General features: G+C 34.9%; 2 protein-coding genes across 4 annotated transcripts in view; one reads left to right on the top strand and one right to left on the bottom strand.

Annotated features, from left to right (window-relative positions):
• LOC111053872 (protein arginine N-methyltransferase 7) overlaps positions 1-13,004 on the bottom strand; it is a 65,771-nt gene extending 52,767 nt beyond the window's left edge. Inside the window, exons 1-5 of one of the 2 annotated variants that reach the window (XM_039427930.1) lie at positions 12,800-13,004; positions 7,205-7,356; positions 5,186-5,335; positions 4,407-4,628; positions 2,903-3,135 (exon numbers count right to left, since the gene is read on the bottom strand). In XM_039427930.1, coding sequence (XP_039283864.1) covers positions 2,903-3,135; positions 4,407-4,628; positions 5,186-5,335; positions 7,205-7,300 — 701 coding nt within the window. In that variant the 5' untranslated portion in view covers positions 7,301-7,356; positions 12,800-13,004. The remainder of the gene's footprint in view (positions 1-2,902; positions 3,136-4,406; positions 4,629-5,185; positions 5,336-7,204; positions 7,357-12,799) is intronic. The other variant, XM_039427929.1, reaches the window with a different exon arrangement.
• Positions 13,005-17,690: 4,686 nt separating this feature from the next.
• LOC111060456 (extracellular tyrosine-protein kinase PKDCC) lies at positions 17,691-24,920 on the top strand. 2 transcript variants are annotated; one of them, XM_039427932.1, is made up of 6 exons: positions 17,691-18,487; positions 19,404-19,710; positions 21,383-21,496; positions 22,349-22,547; positions 23,446-23,715; positions 24,547-24,920. In XM_039427932.1, the coding sequence occupies exons 1-6, from the start codon at positions 18,291-18,293 to the stop codon at positions 24,573-24,575; spliced, it is 1,116 nt and encodes a 371-aa protein (XP_039283866.1). In that variant the 5' UTR covers positions 17,691-18,290; the 3' UTR covers positions 24,576-24,920. The 2 variants fall into 2 exon arrangements, with proteins under 2 accessions (XP_039283866.1, XP_039283865.1); XM_039427931.1 differs by having other exon boundaries at positions 19,401-19,710.
• Positions 24,921-25,437: the final 517 nt, after the last annotated feature.

The raw sequence follows: 25,437 nt of genomic DNA, 5'->3' as shown, positions 1-25,437 counted from the left end.
TATATCCAAAGTTTTTGAAAAAATTATAAAACAACAGGTTGTTCCATACTTGAATAAATTCAATTTAATAAACAAATATCAATATGGTTTTCAAGAAAATAAATGCACTGAGGATGCCATGGCTGAACTTGTAAATATAATAACAAATAACTATAAGTCAAATAAAAAAACTTTAGCTGTATTCCTGGACCTGGCTAAGGCGTATGACACCATCCCTCATTCAAACCTGCTTGAGAAACTTGAAGGAAATGGCTTTCGTGGTCCAGTATTAAGACTATTTGCTAGTTATTTGGAAAACAGAACACAAGTGATTAATTTGAATGGAAGGGAGAGTAAAATAGCTTTGTCAGGATTTGGCCTACCTCAAGGAACAGTATTATCCCCGATTCTATTTCTAGCTTACATAGACGATTTATTGAGTCTTCCTATTCAGGGGTGTAGGATATTGTCTTACGCGGATGACACTGTATTAGCTTTTACTGGATCCTCGTGGGACAGTGTTATATCTCTTGCTAACAGTGGACTTTGCAGGGTGAGGTCTTGGCTTGTGAAGAATGTTTTGACATTGAATTATAAAAAAAGTGTTTATATGACATTTTCTCCGAACTCGAGTACACAGCCAACTGACAAAATAGATAATGTAAATGCAGTTAGAGTACATAAAAGGACTTGCTTGAATGACCCCAACAATGATGATATGAGTTGTCCATGTCCTGTGTTAGAGAGGGTAACTGAAACAAAGTATTTAGGTGTCACTTTGGACCCAAATCTAAGATGGAATAAGCATATAGATAAGATGTGTAGCAGGATGAAATTCATGATTCATAAATTCTATAAACTGAGCTTACTAAAAGAGAAATCTTTAAGTAAAATGGTCTATCTTGCATACGCCCAATCAGTTTTTCAGTATGGAATTAGGGTCTGGGGTGGTGCTTTTAATGCTCATTTCAATAAACTAAATATTATTCAAAAGAGTATACTCAAGGCAGCACTAGGAGTGCATAGAAGGTACCCTAGCCAGCAACTTTTTATGGAGTTCGGAGTTCTGTCAGTTAGGCAACTGTATATCAGAATCTTGTTAAATATATCAGCAACCATATACATCTTTTTACACCTCATTCAACTAATTATAGTTTTAGATCAGTAAATAGATGCTTTGTTCCTCGAACAGATCTAACTATATGCAGAAGACAATTCAACTATACAACAAAAAAGCTTATTAATTTTATGCCAGAACATTTCATTGCAGGAAACCTACAAAAGCACTTAAATTAAAAATTGAAAGCTGGATAAAGACAGAAGATATTATACCTAAAATATTTTAATTTGATGTACATATACTGTCTTCCTCAGTTCCTCTGAATTTATTATTAGTAGGGCTATACTCCCAGATTAATTTTTCTCTCTCTGAGTTTAAGTTTTATTTTTTGTGTCATGTGTACTGTATTGTATTGTTTTCCTCTTTTTGCTTACAAAAGGAATTGCATATATGCTACAAATGAATTACATTATGTTACTAAATGTTACTATAATTACATATGTACAGTGAATTGTAGATTAATAATTACATGAATCATCTCTTTTTCTTTTGAGTTTTTAAATTATTATGAATTCATTCTAGTTTTTCTACTCTCTTAGTATTTCACTCTTAGTACTTCTTCTTTTCGGATTGAAATTTTATTATTTTTTTTTTCTAGTTTTTCATACATTCCATATGTTTCTTTTTTCTTTATTATATTTTTTCTATTTTCGACTGAATCTCAAGCCACTAATTATAGCCGACTGATTACTCGTTGCCATCGCTCAAACTATTTAGTTTTGCTGGTAACGCCAATGATAATATTATAATCGATGTTTAAATGGAAAATATTTTAATTTTAAGTTTTGTAATGTATTGTATATGAAAATTTTTATATTTTTCAAATTTGTAAAGTTGTGTTTAATGATTTTGGCAATAAATATTTCTTTCTTTCTTTCTTTCTTTCTTTCACTTATTCAATAAATGTATAGACTTTGGCATATTCCCTGACGGCCTAAAAAAAGTTAAAATGATGCCTACTCATAAGAAAGGTGATAAATCAAAACAATTTTTTTTCTTATGCACTTACAATGTTATTTTCATATCCTAAAAAAGGACGAAGGAATGAGTCAATTTCGTTATCCAACAAACTTGACCTGTAAATAACGGTTCGAAAAATACGTGTTCAAAATTTGAAGCTGATTGATCGATTCTCTCTAAAGATATTGTAGAACATACAAACAGAGGGCAACGACTTTGGCCTTCAGTAAGTCAAAAGTGAGAACTCGCTAACGCTCGTTCAATAATTTATTATCGCTTAGATAATTTAATATTGCTTTTCTTGCCCTACCATAGGCAAGAAAAGCGCTGTTTTCCAAAAACAGTAAGGTATCCCAATTTCAAGTTTTCTATAAGTTTCTAGGTCCCCTGAATCCAAAAACATTGTTTTGTGTAGAATATAATGATGATTATTATTATAATCTGTAGTTTATTCATTTATTAATACATTCATAGATACAATATCATTCTTAACTCATTATGAATGATTGAGAAAGGAACAACAGGTTTAAAGCCCAAAACTGTTCCTTTTCCAAATGTTGATAGAATATCTCTAGTATATTTTTTATTGCGGATGATGTCCACATGAGCTTTAATCTTGTGCGTGGGTAATAGAAAGCGAATGGATGAATTGATGAGATGATCAAACGACCATGCCTACCGGCGGGATTTAAACCCACGATCACATAGAGCTATTAGACTGAAGAGTGAAACGCCCGCCTTAGTTGTCTCGGCTAGCCTGGCTGGCTTGTTGGATATTACTAGCAATACTGTATACTGGTGCCATATATCATTGAGAGAAACGTGAACGTAAAGGTAGCTTACTCGAAGACCACTTTAGGAGGCAAGATTGTTTTGTAGGAGCGCTGATCTAGGCGACTCATCTGGAGGTCGTGCACAGACATGGAGCCCGGACAGCTGTTCAGTGTGGCTGACATTTCAATTTGTGTGCCGTTGCTGATGCTGACATTGTCCAGTTTGTTCCAGCGGCGAGCCAGTGTGCTTTCCACAACCTGAGCGTACACTCGGCCTGAACAGGGAATCACGATGCAGTCTTTCTGCAATCACAAAAATAATACAGCATTTCAATACTGGCATTTTATGATATGCATTAATGTATAATAACATTTCAAAACAATATTGTAATGGGCTTGTATCAAAACAATTGATCACAAGAATCAATTCTGACTGATGGGAAGAACGAATAAAATCACTACAAAAGAATAATCAAACCCAAATCTACTCCCAAATACAGTCATTCCTGAATATTTATTTATCTATAATTTAATCAATAATTCAGGTGCCGTCCACACAAATAGCGATCTGAGATCCTATTCTCTATTTAGGCTATATCTTGAATCGCTCTTTAATACCTAAATACATTGAACAACCTATAGGATGGCAGATGGCTCTCAGTGTGGCCGAACCCTTACACATCCCTAAATGGTTCCTATTCGAATCAATACAACAGTCTAAATATAGACTGTCCAACAATATTGGTTATGTGTCACATAATAAAATATTGGTAATGTATTCGATTGGGTGTCATTTGGAAGTGCGAGTGGTTCAGCTTTTCGTTATTTGAGTTTATTATATAAAATGATTCACACATTTCAAATAATATTAACATATTGCCATTTCAGAGCCAAAACCTAACCTCCCTAACCTTTCTTTTCATCTTTAAAACGTAATTGAACAGAACCTTTTAGGTTGTGTTCATACACTAGACAAATTGAAATTCGCAGTCTGAGGCACTCCCATTCGATTGATCGATATACATTCAATAAGAAAACGAAACATACATCTTTAATCTACGAATAGGCTAATTAGTAAAAACATTTGAATTGAATGAAATCAACGAGAAAATATTCAGAAAGTCCAAACTCTAATGCTGCTTCCATACTCTTGTCAAGTGCGTACTAATGACGACGAACGAGAGAGCCGCTTCACAAGCGACTTGTTTAGAGTGTGAAGGTGCCATTAATAAACTGAAAATTTCGACCGATAAACCAAAAACACTATTTAGAACTTGAACAACACTATATATTGTCAATTGTTGAATATTAGCAACAAATTAAGCGATAAGTCTTGTTTGCATCTAATAAATATCGTTGAAACGGAGTAATTTATTCGGCTTTATGGCCAAAATATAGTTTAAGCAAAAAATTTAATGGATGGCATAAAAGTATGCTCAAAATGTACAGTTAAGCTAGAAGACAATCTGTAATAATCGATGAAGTTTAGAAAGCGGAATAGATAATTGAGTAATTAGATTAGTAGGTTGTTTAGTTCAAGTAGCCTAAGGTAGGGTAAGTATTGAACTACATACCTCCAACAGTTCTTTGTGAGCATGTTTGAAAGTACTGATGGCTCCATCACCGATGAAATCTGAATCGAATACTTCAGTAACCAGGATATTGGCCCTTTGAGGCATATCTTTTCCTGGACCGACTTTCAGATCAGTTGAATGTTTTGGAACAACTTTTATCTTATCTTCAAGATTATTTTCTTTGATCACTTTACGAGCACATCCTGCCATTGGTACACAACCCTGAAACACACAAGCAACAACAATAGTGTCAATTTTTTCCATAATTCCCAATTTACTGTAAATCTTTGATAGTATTATTCAAACCGAGCAATTTGAATGAGGAATAGGACCTCATGTTTTATTTTCATAAAAAAATCTGTGATTAGAAACCATTTTTAACTTGTCAACGACATACTAAGTACAGTATTCTACGATAGAATGCGCCACTGTCAAAGGGCGAGACCATATTATGCGGGTTTTTCAGGCACCAACCAATCAGCCAATCGGAGAGCTTCCTGTCCTGCCAACTCTAAAAATGCCCGAAAAACGCTTAATATGGTTTAGCCTTTTAGCATAACTTTCAGTTTTCAGCTACGTTAAGTGATTGATTTCACGTTTCAGCATCCAATTTACTTTTAATAAGAATTACGTGGATCAATGTGATGTATGACATTGTCTCACATTGGTGACAATTGACGCTAGATGTAGCTCCTACTATATATAGAGAAACGCAAGTAAGTCTACTTTCTATCGTGTATGTTTTCTCTATGTCACTGTTATGACATTGTCTCTCTCACCTCACATGCAGTGATGGTATCGGCTCCAATGGTGGCAGCCATCATCGATAATAACCCTGTGCCAGTTCCAATGTCCAATACATTTGCTTTTCTTCCTTCCGAGTGGATCTTTTTAATAGCCAAAACAAGTGCTTTGTAGTACAAGTTGTTCTGTGGACAAAGATTAAATGTAATCATTCATTATCAAGATCAATTACAAAAAATAATAGAAACTACTATGTTAATTCCAAAAATTTAAATGGTTGATTTAAAAATAAACTTAAACTTCAAACAACGCCGTTGGTAAGGCTATCAACTTCATGAATTCACAAGCATTATTCATAAAACATATTTCACATTAATCCATCTATACAGATGAATACATTATATTATTTACTTAGCCTAAATAAATTCAGGGACGACGACATCAAGTATAAACTCAAAAAAAAATTAAATCTAGAATCAAAGATTGTTCATGAAATATTAAAAATGTGAGGTATGAAAAGAATTAGTGAGAAATTAGGTATGAAACTGAAATGAGTTTAGTGAGATAAATTAATCCTTCAAAAATAGCATATTAAGACGCCATTGAATTTATGATGAAGTTAATAATAAACAATCGAATTATTCATTTACATAAAATATATCCGATAATCGGGAAAATCCAATGCTTAGCTCAAAACTAATTCTCTAGTGAATTTATGAAAATTAATTGGTATTAAAGATGGGGATATTCCATGTATTTATATAAAACATACATATATGGTATACACTACTTAAAGCAGATAAAAAATATAAAGATAAAAATAACTAGCGAATACTAATAGGCCTATAGTTAATACAGTAACAAAGTGTATGTATAACGAAGGTATAAAAACCCGCTCAAAATGTAATATATGAGTTCCAAATTATTTTTATGACGATTGCAATACATCAAGGCCATATGTGCCGTTCTTTTGCAAGAAAAGGCCTTAGCATAGTTATTATGCTACGTCACTAGGCGAGGTAGGCGCTATGTGGTGGACCGTTTGGATGTGAGGGGTGATGTAGAGGCCAGCTATTAATATTACAATTAATTTAAAATAAAGAAAGAGTTTAATCCGAAATCATCTAATTTCAAATATAACTTATGAAGTTATCAATTAGTGATTGAAATAGCAATTAGGCAATAGGATTGAAGTTTTTTTATTGACATTAGTAAAAATTGATAATATAAACAAAATTATGAAATTAGTGATAATAACTATTAATGTTCTATTAAGGATAATAATTAGAAAGTTGATTAAAAAAATGAAAAACTATTAAAGGCAAAGAATGAAGAATGAATAGTTTAGATATTTACAGTCTAACTAAATTTTCACAATTTTCTACTCCAATATCAACTAACGAGGAAAATATACTTTTCTTGAACTTGTGTCTATTGAATTCTTCCCTAATGTTACTTGGTATTGAATTGTAAATTTTGGTCATAAATATATGTAGTTTCTTTGCCCAAATGTAGTGTTCATCCTTGGTCCTATTAAATTCGTGTTTCTCTGCCTTGTTTGATGGTTATGATAGCCTGGATGTAGAGTTGTCTTACACTTAGTACTTTACTGTCCTTGTAAAGAATGTTCGTGGAGAATTGATTCGCTTTAAAACCTATTATTTTTAGTATTCGTTTTAGAAGTCTATAGAGAGGTTCAACATGTATAAAATTCGTAACTCCCCAGATAATTATGACGTATCTTAAAAATGATTGCACTAATGAAAAATAAACAGTTTTTAATGTCTCATGGTTGAGGATTTTACGGAAATTATAGAATTTGTAGAGAAGTTTCCTGATTCAGGTAATTGATAGATTAATGTGCTTGTCTCATTTGAATTTGTTGAATCGATGCTGAGGCTTTTCTGTGTGATAGAACGGCATATATGGCCTACGTGTATTGCAATCATCATAAAAATAATTAGGAACTCATATACCTTGAATAGGTTTTTACACCTTCGTTTTACATACACTTATTACATATAGGCCTACTGTATTTTAAAGATATTACTCACCCTTTCTGTGTCATGTAACATATCTCCATAAGAGCATCTTGCTATTTCTATATGTGAATTGATTTCCGTCCAATCACCAACAAAGTCATCCTCCATTTTGTCCAAATTAAGATTGATTCGACAAAAAGTCCTTAATATTCGCTCAATGAATCCTGTAAAAAATACAACATTCATGTTGATAGCTCTATATCCATAAATTATTGTAACTTATGGGGAACATGATTATGACTACGAGTTAACTTTTTGTAAAATTACTTTAAAGGAAAATCTTAAAACCAATCTATACCAAATGAGAATATATGCATAAATACACTTTCATGTCAATAATGAATAGTCACCGCTGTTATTCAATATTTCATCGGATTATTAAAAACTGAAGCCGCGATTACACTATGAAGCAGAAAGACATTTGGGATGTAGCCAAGCTATATAGCACGGCTATATAAAAATAATGTTCTCTGCTATATAGAAAAAATCTAGCTATCTTAATGATTTGGTAAATATCAGAGGAAATGTTGCTACATGTATAGGCTGTGTAACGATCTTTACTGCCTTCAATCAACCGTCAAAGTAAAATTTATTCAGTAGTATTGTCAAGGAGAAATGTGTCTGGGTCTTCTGAGCAACAATGTGTCCGCTATATTATGGATGCAGTCATGAATGTTGAAAAAGTTGAAAAAGTTCATCTCATAATTGAGATGATGTTCAAAATTGAATTCCTCCTTATCATCCCCAATACCCATAAAAAAAATATTTGGAGAGGAAATTGCATTGAGCCATGGCCAACCAGTTGAATCATTGAATCATCTGACTGTTTAGTCTGATATGGTTGGTTGGGCTTATCAAGTTTTGTGAATACTTCATAGGCTATAGTTTGTGTAAAATAAGTTGAGACTTGGCCCTCCATCCGAAGAAATTACAGGGTTGCCAATTCGTGTAAAATTGCAACTTTCTCAAATTTCCAATTCAACGTTAGAATTGAGTGTAGAATATCATCCCCGATATCCTAGTAGTGCTAAAAAAGTTTCAGGGTTGAAGAATTAAAAGGGAATTTAACTTTATGATAAAATTGGAAAAATCGCGAAGATTTGTTTTTCTTTTGAATATCACTTCTCTCAGAATCATGGGGCGTCGTAATGCGTAATAATTTTATATGAGATTAACGGGGAGAATGTCTCCTTTCTATTGGTCTCTGGATCATTTTTATCCGACCTATAGTTATTTTTTTACTTTCCTTGCCCTATTACCATAGGTAAGGAAAGTATTGCTTTCCGAAAAAATTAAGGTACCCTAATTTCTAAATTTCTATACGTTTCAAGGTCCCCTGAGTCCAAAAAAGTGTTTTTTTTTTTTTTAATTAATGATTATGTTCGTCAATGTCGAGATATTTCGAGCAGAAAACATGAAATTTTCGACAGGCTGGAAACTTTTTTGTTTCGAAAGATAAGTGGGTGGTGAAAGTGAGAAAGTTTCTCAGAAATAATTGAAATTATTTTTTCAATTGTCAAAAGTAGTCGGAAGATCGTTTTTTGGTCTCCAATGAATTTTAAATTTAGAAGAGCGGCTGCATGGTATGCATTGTGTACCAGATTTTATTCTGAAGGCTGGCAATTTACAAGATTATTTGACTGAATTATTTCAAACGCAAGCAGCTGATTGCCTCCAGAAAGGCTGTAATGAAACACTGTTTGGATTAGTAATTTTTACTACCTATTTAATATCGGGGCACCGAGCTTCGCTCGTTATTTTTATTTATTGATAAACAGAACACAATTCTCTAAAATGATCGTGTTCATATTTCACAGCTGGCTATATGTCATCTTATGAATTTTTTCACATACTCACTCGCTCACTCACTTTTTACTATCCACAGCTGTTCCAGCCAAGGATGAATGATCCTTTTAATGTCGTTCAGCGAGTTTTCTCAAGGATGAGACTTAGTGCAATCGAATCTTTATATCATAAACCTACTATGTTCCAAATTTCGTGAAAATCGTTAGAGCCGTTTTCGAGATCCATTAATCATAAATAACCAGATATATAATTACAGAAATTGCTCGCTTAATATAATAGGTTAATCATCTGGCTTGCAGTTGCTGAATTATTCAATCGTTCTGTATTTTGAATTTGTTGATCCCAGCTATTGATAGCATTATGGAGACACACCATTCAGCCGCTATCCTTGACTTTGAAACTCCTGAGAGCCAAAATACGTTCTTCCGAGTACGTTTGACAATTGGAAAAATAAATTCAAATATTTCCGAGAAACTTTCTTGCTTTCACCACCTACTAAATCTTTTGAAACTAGCATGTCGAAAATTTCATGTTTTCTGCTCAAAATATCTCGACAATGACGAACATAATCAATAATTGAAAAATAACTGATGATGACGATGATGGGGGAGATGGGATCTGTTGTGGTGGTGGGAAGAGTATGATTCTGTGGCCTGCTACTGAGAGGGAGGTAAGAGAGATTATTGACGAGGTTGGTACGAGGACGGGTGCTGGAATAGATGAAATACCTTGTAGTCTGCTTAAACACTGCAAACATATAATCGACAAGCCTCTAACTATGATTATAAATAAATCCTTTGAGACTGGGGTATTTCCAGGACAAGTAAAGATATCAAAGGTTGTACCAATTCCTAAAAATAGTGAAACAAATAATGTTAGAAACTACAGATCTGTTGCAGTGCAAAGTGTATTTTCAAAGATTATTGAAATTATATTTCTGAAAAGACTTTCTATCTTTATTGCGAGAAACAATATATTTACTTCTCAACAGTTTGGATTTAGAGAAGGCCGGTCAAGATCAGACGCAGTCTTTGAACTGTTGATCAACATTTACAATATTTAAATACTAAGGGAGAATCAATGTGCGTATTTTACGACATGACAAAGGCCTTTGATCTTATCCCTCGCCCTCATAAGAAGTTGATAAAAAAGCTGCAGACTCTGGGCTCTGGGCGTGGAAGGTATGGCATTAAAGTGGATTATAACTTATCTATCGAACAGAAAATAAGCGATCTGTGTGAGGCATACTAGTATGGATGGCTTGACTAAACAATATATTTCTAAAACCTTGGATGTTTCAAGCGCATGAGTCCATCAAAAGTTCACGAGTTCGAATTTGGGGCCAGTGTTATTTCTTCTCTATGTAAATGACCTACCAGAATCAATTACGGAAGGAAGGATATGGATGTTTGCTGATGATGTAAGCCACCTGATCCAGGATCAAACTGAAGAACAGCTTAGAAATAGAACGCAAAGAGGGTTGCAACAAATGCAGGAATGGTGCGCAAGTAATCAATTATTACTAAATAAAGGCAAAACAAATATAGTTCAGTTCTACAATCGAAATAAACCTGACCACTCACCACTGCTTTAACTGGACGGCGGTAGTAATCTAGTAGGTGAATCCACAAAATACCTAGGAATCACAATAAATAGCAACCTTCGATGGCATCAGCATATTGAAAATGTATCAGTTAAATTGACGGTTTGATGAAGGTTTACTACGGATGCTTCAGCAGTATTATGAGCTTTGGCATAACAGTGTGGGGTGGAAGCACACTGACCAAAAGAATTTTTCTATTACAAAAGCGAGCAATGTTCATTCTGGAATCGGCCATGATGGTGAAAAGGAAGCCTGAATTGTTTGTGAGGAATGAGGAAATCCATCAGTATAACACTCGCCAAACACGGATGATCCACGTGGAGCAGGTGACATCAACGCTAGCCAGGAATGGACCTGAATTCCTCAGCTCAAAAGAGAGAGAGAGGACAAATTCAAGAAAGCATTCAAGAGCTAGAGAGAGAGAGAGTGAGAGAGAGAGAGAGAGAGAGAGGACAGATTCAAGAAAGCATTCAAGAGCTATCTGTTAGCCAATCCATACTACTCGGTAGAAGAGTATCTACAGAGTGACGACCACAACGCAGCAGCGTTTCCAGTGGGATAACTACAAGTATCAAGTAAGTAAGTTACTATAGGTCGGAAAAAATGATCCAGAGACCAATAGAAAGGAGACATTCTACCCGTTAATTTGATATAAAATTACTATGCATTACGACGCCCCATGATTCTGAGAGAAGTGATATTCAAAAGAAAAACAAATCTTCGCAATGTTAACAATTTTATCATAAAAGTTGAATTCCCTTTTAATTCTTCAACCATGAAACTTGTTTAGCACTATTGGGATATCGGGGATGATATTCTACACCCAATTCTGACATTGAATTGGAAATTTAAGAAAGTTGCAATTTTACACGAATTTGCAACTCTATAATTTCTTCGGATGGATGAAGTCTCAACTTATTTTACACAGACTATAGCTGCGTTACAAGTGCATATTCGTTTGTAGATGAAGCTGCCCTCCCTGGAGGCCCCAGCTAACCTCCCTAGATCTGGGTACCTCCCTAGCCCTGGGCACCTACCTTGAATATCGCGTTTTTAATTCAAATTGGTCACAGCAACGTATATAGTAATATTCACATTATGAAGTTGGCACCTGATTAAATAAAATTGGTTTCCTACCCTTCTCTGTTATAAGACGATGCCGATAGCTCTATTCATTTCTAACATGGCACCGATGCCAAATAAAAGTTTGAATAAAACATCTATTTAAAACCTCGTTCATTTAAATGAAAATTTAAAAATAGAACAGTCCATCAACAACATGCAGTCCTTCTGCATGTGAAATCTGATTTTACTCATGCCAAATCATCTATTCACACGTAAATGTCATTTGTAAAATCTGGCATGATCAAGCAGGACTGAAGATAGGCTGTACGTGTAGACAGCGCTTAAAGGTATTTCAAAAGCTTACTACCACTGCACCTTTTCCTAGCCGGATTTGAGACAAGTTGAATACTCAAATAAAGTATCTGAAAAAAGGAGTCATCAAAATCATGGAACGATATAGGTAGGCCCAACTATAGGAATGCATGGTCTATTATAGGGAGCGCCTATTACTCTCAGCGGATCTATTAACACATATAGTTCAAGGCCGTATAGAATCAAATCAAATTTATCTTCAATACTTACAGAAAACACTTTTATAAATAGGGCCTATGTGTAACAACAAATAAATGTAGGTAAAGAAAATAACGAAATATAAAGCATAATGAATAATCAATAGTCGCTGACACAATTAAATTTATTCTGTAATACCTTCAATTATTCAAGACTGTGAAGTTGAGTACAAAAAGGGTAGTTAGCAGACAGTACATCATAATCAGTGAAATCTCATTTTACATCCATTCACATTCATTGGTTAATTTTAGATAAAAAGAATGAAAAATATATATCACAATGTGATTATAGGATTGCAATAATCAATTTTGAAACTTTTCCAAAAAAGTAAAATATTGTCTTACCGGTAATACTAATAATAAATTCGAGGTTAGGAAATAACAAACTGTCGTATTCATTTCAAATGGTAGAATAATTTACAAAAATCATACAAATTACTGAATTTAAAATTATTAGAATGGGAATAACTTCATTATATTGAAAATTTCATTCCCTAGCTTACTGTATGAAAATTCTTGGCCAACTACTTACAAAGAAATAATGTATTTTGAGTTTGACATTACCTTATAACGCACGTGGTACTATTACTAAAAACAATAATCAAGTAAAGGGAACTTTTATGAATAATTAGAAAATGAGAATTAATTTAGAGAAATTACAAGAATTAAGTAGACTTTGAATAATACAATAAAATAAACTAACAATAAAGATAATAATTCACTGCACTGTTTACGTTGATCAGTGATCTGAAATCTGAAAATGAAAAAGAGGTTATGTTTTGATTACGTATATTGCATAGAGAAGTAAGTTAATAGAGTGGTTCGATTATCGAACAAAAAAAAACATCTTTACAATATTAATAGCCTTGATATTCTTAGAAGATGGAATTGATCAATATTCCAGAAGATCTTTTTCCTATTAATTTATAAGTAATTTTCTCATCAATGGTTTGTTAAGTCTTTGTTCAGTTTACACCATTATACAAATTTACATGAAATTGAATAATGGATTCTACGTCATGCATTTTGACCAAACATTAATGTTTTGAATACATACCTACTTAAAAATTGACAATATGAATGCGGAATAAAAAAGGTAGGTAGTCAAGTTTGAGAGTGTTTGAAGGTATGTATAATCACATTAGATCACGTGGTCATGCATAACCAAGCGCGCAGATGAGAATCAAAATTTGAAAATAGCTTGCACTGCTGGTTGCGTTTAGTGTGAGCAGCTACAGACAAGTCACTAAGTGTTTCAATGGCTCTTTTCAGAATTTCTTTTTGGCCTGTGTGCGCCACCATTGAAGGTACAGTGCATTAGACCAGGACCTTCCATATACAGCAAGGTATATAGAAAGTACTGATTAGTCGTTCCATTATGTTTGCAACCTGAGCCGTAAAAGTCTCTACCAAAGACTTTAAAGAGATAAGGTCTTTGACCTCTAAAGAGATAAGCATCTTTAAAGTCTTTAGTCTCTACGCTACGCTAAAATTATCTCCCAAAAATACGCTAAACTGATCATTCCTGAACTCTGATGCTGGCGACGACCCCAAGTTTCATACAAATAATAGTATTGAAGAGCCTCAAATGAAATTTCCATTCTTTCTAAACAGACTATTACATTCCAAAATATAAGGATCAGGAGAGAAATAATTTCCAGCTTCTTAAAATAGAAAGTGATTCTAAAACCGTCTTATTTATTTTTCCCCTGGTAAAGATATCCACATAATCTCCAGACTTGTCAATGGGTGATGGGAAGTATGGTATTGTTTATTGTTTTGAAGGGACGGATTCAAGGATCCAAAGGTTCAAAAAACCCCACACGTCAACCAAAGCTTATTGTGTTCCCAAGTAGTATGTTAGTTAGGCAAACCAATACCTGTGTTCTTTACAAGAGTTTTGACGTGACAACATCTTATAAATTGGTTTGCCGGGTGACACTTCAAGAAACTGACTGCATTACGTTCCCACGTTATGCGCTCACAATGAGAGCATTCGTTTCGTTTCACGGTAGTCTGGAAAGAGCACGAGAATAGGAGCAGTGGCGAGCAACGCAGCAGCAATCCTAAGGCATTCACCTGGAGAGAGAGTGAAACGCAGGCGCCGCAAGCAATCTCCTGCGACTGCACCTGCTTAGGTGAATAAGTGAATAGGTTATGTTGTAGTAATCACAATAATGCATAATCACATAATCATGCATAAGTGAATAGGTTATGTTGTAGTAATCACAATGTTGTGGTTCAGTGCGAGATTCTTTGTATAAATTAATGTTTTAAATATAATTCTTTGTATAAATAAATGTTTTAAATTGTTACTATTATTTCATCCTTCTTCCTACTATACGAATGAATATTCACATTAAAATTATTTTACCACTCAAGTCGTTGTCATGTAAAACTTTCGCCCATATACCGACTTTTTTCCCTAAACTAACATCCCATTCATCACCCGGTTGATTGTTGCAATCCATTGTGCTATGCATGGCAGTTTCTTCAGACTGATTAGTCCTTGTGACCTACGTGAGTTCAACTCCTGGCCTTCTTTGAAGGTCCTACCGCTGAGGAAGGGTAGGACACCCTCAACTCAGCCTCTTGACCCACATTTGTGCCCACAAACTCGTGACCTACGTGAGTTCCACTCCTGGCTTCTTTGTAGGTCCTTCCACTGAAGGAGGGGCCGCCAAATTGCCTCTAGGGCACCTGGCCACCCTCGACTTAGCCTCTTGACCCACATTTGTGCTTGGAGTTTCACCCATCTCTGGTCTCTTGGGTTTATCTTTTTGCCCCTCCGAAACTGCCCTGATGGGGCAGATCCCGTGGGTTTGAAGGCAAGGCAACTTCTGGAGTTGCCTTGAGGTCGTCTCCTACGACAAGCATGGATACTGTGGGTGAATTCTGTTTTTCAACACATTCTTAAGTACAATGATCGACTCAAAGCTCCCCCAACCCACAGGGGGCTAAAATGCTAAGTATGGTATGACAGTATACCACCATACCCACTGCATTGATCGGTGGTTATGAGGAATAACTGCGTATTGGAATCACCGCAATACTACAGCTTAGTTGAGTGTGGAACCAACAAAGCAATAATTTCTAGACTTGTATATGATGTTTAGTGGATCAGCTCTGCAGTGGCAACCCGTCCAACGGGAGTAGCAGGTGCATGATATAAATATAATGTAAACTTATATGAGAGTTATTGTTATTTTAAAACATATATTAGGTATGTTACAATAGGTCTAATATTATACCTAGACTTAATATGATGAGATACATCATAGAGTGTATTTATTTATTCTACTTTCAAGAAGTTAGAACTAGGTAAGTCTTTTAAATATAATTTTTTGTTCTAGTATTGACATGTCACCAGTCAAATGAGTGTTACTCAAAAATTGATGTAATGTGACGATAAATAAATGAAATGAAATATATAACTTAATAATAGTTGTCATATATTATCCAATTTATGCAATACATTATGATGGAGAGGCGTTTAGCCCTAACACAAAAAATATATAGAGGTGCGTACAGATATACGCGCCTCCAACACGCTCCGCCTTCGCTCCGATCATGAACGTTACGGGAGATGTTAGCTCTTCTCGCGTTCCACTCTTGCTCCCCGGTCGATCATCAATCGATCTGCTCGAGTGACGTTCCATTGCGGCGGAGCAAAGCGAAAGTCTGTACGCACCTTAGTATGTTATAGAAATGAAGACATAATATTATACTACTATATTTTAGGGGATCATTTTTTGTCAGATTTCAACAGAAGGGCAGAAAACCTATCTCTTAATTATGATTATTATTACCATACTCATAAAGTAGTAGATTTTTTCCAATTTCAAAATAAATCAACAGGACCTCAGTGCAATAAGTAACATGTGCCAGTCATGAATGATTATGCAATTCCTCAGATTTTTAAAAGCTTTTTGGTTTGATCATATTATTCATTTGCACATTTGCCTGTTTTGAAATTCATCACTGGATAGAAAATTAACCAATTTTAAGTATGGTACCGTACTATAATATTTTTAGAAGAAATATTAAGTTCAAAATTCAAACTTAGGATTTTGAATTAGAGAAGAAAATATGAAAAAGAATAAAATGTATTACAATAGCCTCTACACATTATGTAATAGTGTAATGATGATGTTATATGATGACTAATGATATTCTGATGCCGGTGAGGATAGCCCAGTCGACTAAGGCTTTGAATCCTTCAGTCTGTTAGTGCTACCTGGTCGCGGGTTCGAATCCCATGGAATGGTATGGACGTTTGATCATCTCATAAATCACCCTCGCACTTCCCATTACCCAAGCACAAGCTCATGTGGGCATCATCTACATTAAAAAAACTATAAGGGAAAATTTATAGTTGGAGCAGTGAGGTCCTGAAGTACTAAGTCCGCCTAATAAAGGAATATAACCAATCAATCAATCTCTTTAGGGCCGTACCGTACGTATATATTTATTTTTAACATTATTATATTCTCCAACATTTTTCTTCTCGAAACTCGAGACTGAAATTTTCCAGAGAGATAAGGAAGGAAAAAGAATTAAGGGTAGAATAGGAAAGGAGGAAATCAAAGTCAAATAAAACACAAAACAATGAAGAATTTCAACTAATAGACTAATAAAAACTAACAAAATAATATAATGTATAAGAAAACAATTCAAGGTTTTTACAATCCTACACAGTAGTCCTACCTGATAGGTCATGTACCTGTCAGTACCGGTAGGCTACGTCAGAGAAAATTGCATTTTTTTTTTGCTTAGTGTGATGCCCACATGAGCTCCAGTAGGCTTGTACGTGGGTAATGAGGCGGATAATCATGAGAGATAAATCTACAGTTTTAGGTGGGTTCCGAAACACAGGGAAGCTATTCTACAACTCATATGAATCAAATTCAGAGGAGTTGGCTCAAGCGGTTACCCTTCCAACGGTAGTGGAAGGCGCATGATTTTTTGTCCCAATATAATTTAAAAGAGAAAAGAAGACAATTTTGGCAATCAGTTCAAACTGTATTCTATTTTTAAAATAATTGAAGACACCTCTTTGAATTCTCAAGCATCAATATACCGCTTGTATCATAGGTATTGGTTTAGTTTTTTTGGAAAAGGTGTGTCCCACGTTTTAAACTTCTCGAAGACACTAGTTAGGTAATTTATGCTACCCTGATCTTATCTACTATGGGAGAGCCACACAGGATGTTATGTCGTCGTTTTGTGGCTAGGAAGGTGGGACGTGAAAACGATAGGCTGGCCGTCTTTTTTGTTCTTTTTGCAAGCATGAATAAGGAACAAAGAAGGTAACATACTGGTACTTGTTGCTGAACTCTTGAGAGTCGTGAGTCCGTTGCTGCTGATGCGAGGATGAAGAGATGATGATGATGATGATGATGATGATGATGATTGCTACGCAGTCGCAGTTGGTACAAAAAGAAAAGCATGCGTACACAACATGGTTACATAAAGTAAACAACAGTACTGTACAGTAGTGGCAGAGACGAGTTTTTGTTCTCGCTGTTGATAGTGGTGATACATTCGTGATGTGATCATGGCTTGATCAAGGTCGCGACATCAGTAGGGTGCAGCGGCAATTCTTATCATTCTGTCCTTGTCTCACCCCACCATTGCACTCCCGCTGTTTTCAAACGACAGTATGCTATAGATACTTGAAACCGGGTTCAGTTTATATTTCACCGGGATTCAGTTGACAGCTAAGACACTGGTAATCTTTTAAGGCAGCTAAAGTATCGTTCGCATGCGAAATGTTTTCAATCGAGAAAGTATTATTTAGGAACATTTTTTGTGAAACTGTCATTGTGATAAGAATGTTTGAAGCAATTATACTACAAAAACAGTGATGTTTATCATAGTATAATAGAGTTATAGTGATATTAATTTACCTACTATATAGCTATTTAGTTCATCAATGAAGTGACAGTGATATTTCGTCCGTAATTTGTGTTTCTCATCGGGGGTTAGAGTGAAGGGTGTATATCGATTGGCAATGACGTCATCGCGATGAGTTGAGCAGTTTTCGTTGTAATCGATGCGCCGTTGGAGATGCGTCGACCGCGTGTGTTCGACTGGCCTGCGACTTTTCTGCTTGGCCTATGTCTGCCTGTTCGCGGTCGCCGGCGTCGTCCTACTCAGGCACAGATCGACTTCATTCTCTCCTCGGACTTACTTTTCAGCCGAAAGTTCTGAGTGGCCAACACTAGACTCTTTCCTCAGCAAATCTGACAGGTAGTTCTATATTCACTACCTATACGTTAGGCCTACTTGAGTTATTATTCAATAAAAATTAAATTAGCCATCAGTTTAAAAAAACAAGACTTGGAATTGTTACAGGTAGGTACTTAAAAGACTAGTTTTGGTTGTTACACCATTATTGGTACCTATATAATTATCATCTCTATCTCTTGGAATCCCTAGTATCAAGTGGTAGTTCCAGGATTTCATATCGGGGGCAGATAACCACCGGGGGGTATAGGGCGGTATACCCTCCAGAAAAAAGATCTGGTCGCCCCCCTCCCCCCGGGAAACTATAGAAACTATAGAAAGACTACTTAATTAAGAATAAATTATCTTTTTATTGTGATGGGGGTAGGTCATCTTAATATTTCGGGGGGGGGGAATCCCTATATAGGGATATAGATTCTATTTTTTCTCTCCTTGTAATAAATATTTTGTCCGCTAATACAATTTTTTGGCTTTTATTTATTTATTTATGATGTTCTTTAATAGATCCCACGTTTGTTCGTTTCCAATTAGAAGACTTTAAATCTTATTCGTCGTGAGGTCATTACAGAAGCTCGAAATCGATCAGGTGCGACCTGAAGACTCTGACTCCAGACCTGAGCCAGCCAGGTTACACAATAATACATTTCTTTGTAAATTTCATATCATTCATTCTTAATGTTTTCAAAGATTAGGTAGAGGAAGTGTTTCTCACATAACATATACAACAATTTCATTTACATAGTCCACATAAACGAGTGAAGTACAACATTTCTCACAAAGTCCACTTGGTAGGGTTCTTGCAATACGAAAATACAGATAGAGAGAGTTGCAATAATGAGACAGAATAAAGTATAACAATGATCTAAATCCTCTCTAGCATAAACTTGAGATGTGAAACCCATGTTTAATATGTTAGCAGGTGGAGTGCACTGCAGGATGGATCAAAACTGGACTGTTCGTCGCTGCAAGACATGCTGGAGGTGCAATCGGTGGCCTACGGGTGGACGAAGGCAGTGTACAGGGCGGTGCTGCGAGGCCAGGCGGTCGCCATCAAAACGGTGAACATGCACGGCAGGGACATGATGCAGTGCCTGGGTAGAGGGCCGCATGAAGCCGCCCAGTGGCAAAGACCGACTTCGGCCGAGTGCTATCGGCGGGCTGCAAACAAGATCATCAAAGAGGTCGCCATTCTCATACAGCTAGCTCCCCATCACAGCTTCATTCAGGTACAATAGTAAATTGAAAACCTGAAAGACATAACCCTATTTCGATATTCTTAATGTTATCTGAATTTGGGAGAGAAATAGTATACAAGGCAGTGGCGGCTCGTCCATTGATACTCTTGGGCGCAGCCCTCCCATTCCCAAATAGGCATGTAAAATTATTTTCAGTATTTGAAACCACAATACTTTGTTTTTCTCTTCCGATCTGTTTTTTTGTAAAAATAAATAGGCTAAAATAATTTTGCATATTCAAGTGTTCAACCTAATACAAACCACATAGGTACCACAATATTAAAAAGTAGACAATAACATAGGGGTCATGGAATGCTTATGAAATACGGTAGCCAAAAAAAAAAAAACAATTGAGCAGTTTTAACGGAACTGAATCAGAGTGGTGTTTGAACTAAGAATGAACTCATTAAAAACTTGGCGAAGACACATTATGATGAACGCAAAGGTAGCTCGATTGCTGAATTAGCTTTACTTGAAATAAACTGTTATTGAGCCGAAGTGGTTCAGCAAATTCAATGGAATTGAAATTTAACTTCAATAGAATTAGTGAATTTCACTGGAATGATGTTAGAAACACCATTTAAAAATCATCATAACAAAAAAACGTTATAACTAACCAAAGTATAAAACTATGTAAGCCTATTATCTATTATTATAACCGAGGTAATGGTTGTGGTCAACTAAAGAATATGCACTTTGTTGAATACAGTAGAACCACTTTAATTTGTAGTTGACAGGATCAAGCGTTTTCTACGAATCATGGAGGGTGTAAATAATTGAGGCTACGATTAAGGAATGGTAGGATGAGGAGAAGGAGGTGGAGGAGACTGATTATGGATGATGAAGAAATCATTTGAATTATAGCAGAATGCTGAATATTTGATAAGCAACCACAAATTTTATTGATAGCAATGGAAAAATATGAATACACTTGTAACCTTAGAATTAGAAATTTGACATTTTCAAGAAATATTGACATATTTTATAAATTTCAAGTGAAAAACGCACTGAGTTATTGACAGGTTCAATTATTCAATTTTGTCCGATTTGAAATTTTTAATTGCTCACATGGTATTAATTTCTGGTAGGCTAGCACACAGAACTACTCAATAACTAACATTCACAAATGAATTCTTCACGCTGACTTCCAATAGGCCTACTGTACTGAATTGAACCGAATAGCCTACCATGTCAGTAGACAATATAATTTCGTCTGGCAGTCTGTATGCCGAACATAAACCAGAATGATGTAATGTCTGGAGAATTAGTAAGCGATAGCATAGTACCGTACTGTAATTATTAACTTCCCATTCCATGGTGTATAGGAAAATCCAGAAAATACGAGTTGTGAAGAGTTCTGGAATACAAAACTACGAATTATAGAGGTTGACGAAAAGGGAGCGCTCTATTTTATTATGAATTATCGAGGGGACCAAAATACAATGCCTTACTACAAATTATAGAGTTTTTTCAAGGGACCGAGCTTCCACCACGAATTCTGAAGAATAACGAATATAAGGGGTCTACGAATATAATAATATTAAACGATTAATATTCAGGTCGAGCTATCGAAGTTCTACTGTAAGTATATTTTTGCCTCAATGCACAAAAATTGAAGGTATTATTACTTAACAGAAAATAATAGTTAATTTTATTTGTTTAGGTTCTAGGCGCATGTGTACCAGATGCTTCGGGGCCCGTAATTGTGATGACTGAACTTGGCGAACCGTTAGATACAGTACAACTCCTACGTTTACCGTGGATAAAAAGACTGAAGGTTAGTTGAAGAATAAAAAAATGATCACATCACATTTTACCAGTACCAAAAATGGATGGTGTATGATATTTTATTTAATTATTTAATCATTCAGAATTACACAACTTACAGAAAAATACCAAAGGCTTATAAGCATACGTGATAATATAAATCACTAAAAAAATACTGTTAAAATAATATTATAAAAAGTTTACAATATATGTTGTGTATACTATACAATGTAGCCTAATACACAAATGAGTCTTGATAGCAGTGAGTGTAATCAATAAGAAAATCAAGACATGTCAATTGAATTTTTATGGAAAATCATACAATAACTTACTATACACATTTCATACAATGTAAAACGATACTTCAATTCAATGAGTTCAAAATTCAAAAGCAAATTCAATGCATTGAAACTAATCATTGTCAAATTTATGACAAAATCAATGAATTTATTGATATTATATTATGAATATTATTATTATTATTGAGACAAAATACAATCAATGAAGCAGGTAAAATGAAAAAAGAAGATGGAAGACTAAATAAACCATAACTATTTTATCTATGAAGTATGCATTAAATCATGTCCATTCTTCTAGAACTAAAAGACGGCGATTATTAAATTCATGAATTGAAAATTATTAAATTAATAAAGTTGTTAGAAAATACGAAATCAGTGGCAAAGCCGTTTTTTTAAAGTGAAGTACTTTTCGTTTTTGGATTTTTTTCTGAGTTAAATCTCTTAAGCATCCATGGGGAAAGTTGATGAATATCAAGATTTTTCCCCTCTATTGTGAAGAATGCAACCTTTTTTCGTAACTGGCATAATTTACTTTCCGTTATTGTAAACAATTCAAACTGTAGCTGGCGAAAAGTATAGCAGAAATGCTAGTGCGGCTAGCACACTCCCCACTCGGCTCGCTGGCAATGAACGATCTCCGCAGACAGCAATTCGTTCTGGTCGACGATTCGCTCAAACTGTCCGACGTCGACGATGTTGGCATGGCCGAACCACACTGCTCAAGAGACAACGAGTGTCACATTCGCTCCGACAACAACACAGGTGAGCAATGCACATGCAATTACCCGCACCGTAGTCTACGATATTCTAAAGAGGGCCATCCGATATTTTGTCCAACTTGAGGTGAATTAATTCGACGGGGCGAATGCTGTCAGACAAGTCTGTGATCTGTTCCCCTGACTTGTCCGACCTCAAGGTCAGCAGCCTAGTCAAGTTCGATTTGGAACGTGAGTGGGGGATGTTGGACTAACCAGCCGGAGCGTGGATCCAACATGGTGGCCCAACGTGGTCGGATCCTTTAGAGGAATTCTGAAGAATTCTCGTAGGCTACACCCACACTTCCAGATCATATTCTGTTGAGAGTATCCATGAGGTTGACCGTCACTATTTGATCGTAGCTGAATAAATAATTATCATATTGAATGAAAGACTAAGAAATAGTAAAAAAATCCACAGATTTTGGTTTTCAAAAAGTTTGAATTGTCAAAATCTGTGGTTTTTTGACAATTTCTTAGTCTTTTTCATTCAATATGAATAATTACCACAATATCAACTTCTCAACTACACAAAAAGTGAAATAATTATCACAATGTACGTTTTGTTTTTGTGGGATCCTTCTTATAAAGACTGATAGTAAACGATTTCATGAAGTGAAATTTTCCATGTTCAGGAATAAGAATCAAAAAGAGATCATATCAAACTTTGTGAGATGAGTGCAAATTAATTTTTTTCTTAATAAAATAAAAGTATTTCTTAGAATAATACTTTTCTTAGAATAAAAATATTTTAATATAGTATATTATTGTCACTGTGACTACACCTCAAATAATCACGTTTTCCATACCGTATTTTGATGAATTTCACAATAAATTACATTAGTCATGAATAAGAGAGGATTGAATCCTATATCACATAAACATATTATTATTTGTTTGAACAGTTATAGATGGAGTGAGCTGTGTTAACAGAACATGCAGTGGCTACAATGAGCGATTGAACATTTGGCGCGCTGGTCAGCACTTCATCAAACAATTTTTGCCGATCGACGTTCCGCCATTTCTCGAGTCGCGCACTCGCGCTCTGATGGATGCTTACGAGCGACGCTCGCCGTCTGCTGGTTGGGACGCCAAGCGCATACTTGTCGCCACTGACAACCTCCTTCAACTTTACCATACTCAACACAATCCCCCTCAAACAACACACAAATATGGTAAGAATTGTGGCTTGCACATGATATTATTGACCTTCCTGTAATGGACAACCCACCAACAAAAAGCCATACTAATCTAATTTTGAACTCTAAACATATGATTCTTCAAATTATTCTCACCAGGAGCTTGAATTAAGTTTAATTAATGTGTTCTGAGAACATATTCGTGGTTATTCAACTCCACCTAATACTAAACCATATACGTCATACTCACAGAGACATTTGAGTTTTCAACAAAATTTCCAAGCTTTTAAAAAATATTTCGTAATAGCTGATAATATGCTAACTATATCAAGTTCAAGATTAATTAATTCTGACAGATTATAAGTTCGAAGATGTTTGATCAGTAATGAGTACTTTTCCATCCGTTGGCAATTTTACAGAATTTATAAAAAATGTTCTCATTTTCAAAGGATATCACAAAGGTAGTTCCCAATTTCAAATGTTTTCAATTAAGCATGAATTCTGGCAGATTTTTATAGAATACTGTGAGGACAAGAGCTGCATGAATGTTATTTTAAACTTCTATCGCAAGCTACTCCTTCATACTTGTATAATATACGTCTAAACGTATCTTAATATTCGACATGATCTTAACAATGCCAGACTTAGTAAGTTTTTCTATCAACTTTCAATTATTAAGAAAATGCATGAGTAGGTACTCTTTAATGATTAATTATCATAAGATTTGGGAAGTAATTTTCTTCAGCTAGGCTAGTTAGAATTTGTAGATTTTTTCAATAATTGTAAAACTTTTCTCCTAATTGTAAAAACTTACTATCGCGGAAAAGTGTAAGAATAATTTACCATTAAACAATTTTTCTTTTCCAGGGTCAAGGAAGATTCCAGAGGAAGTTTAAAGACTGATGAAAATGGGATTTAATGAACGGGTAGTTTTAGTATTGACGCATTTAAAAAACAGATGAAAAATCAAAGCATGCCTAATCTAAAACAAGGCCATAGATTGCTAGTCAAGAAGCAATGACTTTTCCTTTAAATATTCGTACTTATGGTAACACCAGAAATCAATTATTTAACATCAATCTGAGTTGCTGACTGTGATAATATTAAAATAAGATTAATGGTGCACTTTTCACGAATTGAAAAGTGATTTATGAATTATTATTGTTTTGCTTTAAATTGTTACCAATATTTTTATAGTATACACGCATACTTTGTTGAGATAATAAAAAGAATTTCAATTATCTTGATTTCAGAAAATTATATTTACCCACATATCCTATAAGAAAGATTACTAATAAGAGCCAAGTATTTTATGAAAAAGATTTTCAAGGATAAACTTGAGAGATCGTAGATATCGATGTCGCTTTATCAACTCAATTTAACTTGAACAAGCTAGACTAAGTTAGCGTGACGAGTGAAGCGACCCATTGGAAAATACTCAAGAGAAAGAGATAAAAATGAACATCTGAAATTCAAGGCAGTTCTTGAATTTAGACTCTATAGATTTCAGATCCTCCCGATGAACTACAAATTGAATACAATTCATTCTGAATACACTTTCTCAGACAAAACCTATTAAAAAATGGTGCTTCAAATCAAATAAAAATATATCCATATTGATGTTATTGTAGCACATCGGTCAGCAAAACTTTACAACAGCCAATCAATTCTTTAAAAAAACGAATATCTTGGAAATATTATTTTATGGATAGCCTGACATCACATTAAATGGACTCAAAAAATCGTCAGTATTTAATG

The sequence above is a fragment of the Nilaparvata lugens genome, chromosome 5, assembly GCF_014356525.2.
Source record: "Nilaparvata lugens isolate BPH chromosome 5, ASM1435652v1, whole genome shotgun sequence".
Lineage (NCBI taxonomy): Eukaryota > Metazoa > Arthropoda > Insecta > Hemiptera > Delphacidae > Nilaparvata > Nilaparvata lugens.
Note: the sequence above shows the minus strand (reverse complement) of the source record. Positions and strands in the feature narration are given on the sequence as shown.

Bases quoted from the DNA above. Each gene is read 5' to 3' on its own strand.
- LOC111060456 (XM_039427931.1), top strand. From the start codon at position 18,291: ATGCGCCGTTGGAGATGCGTCGACCGCGTGTGTTCGACTGGCCTGCGA. The intron at 18,488-19,400 runs GTAGTTCTATAT...TTAATATGTTAG, and splicing joins TTCCTCAGCAAATCTGACAG to CAGGTGGAGTGCACTGCAGG. The intron at 22,548-23,445 runs GTGAGCAATGCA...TTGTTTGAACAG, and splicing joins TCGCTCCGACAACAACACAG to TTATAGATGGAGTGAGCTGT.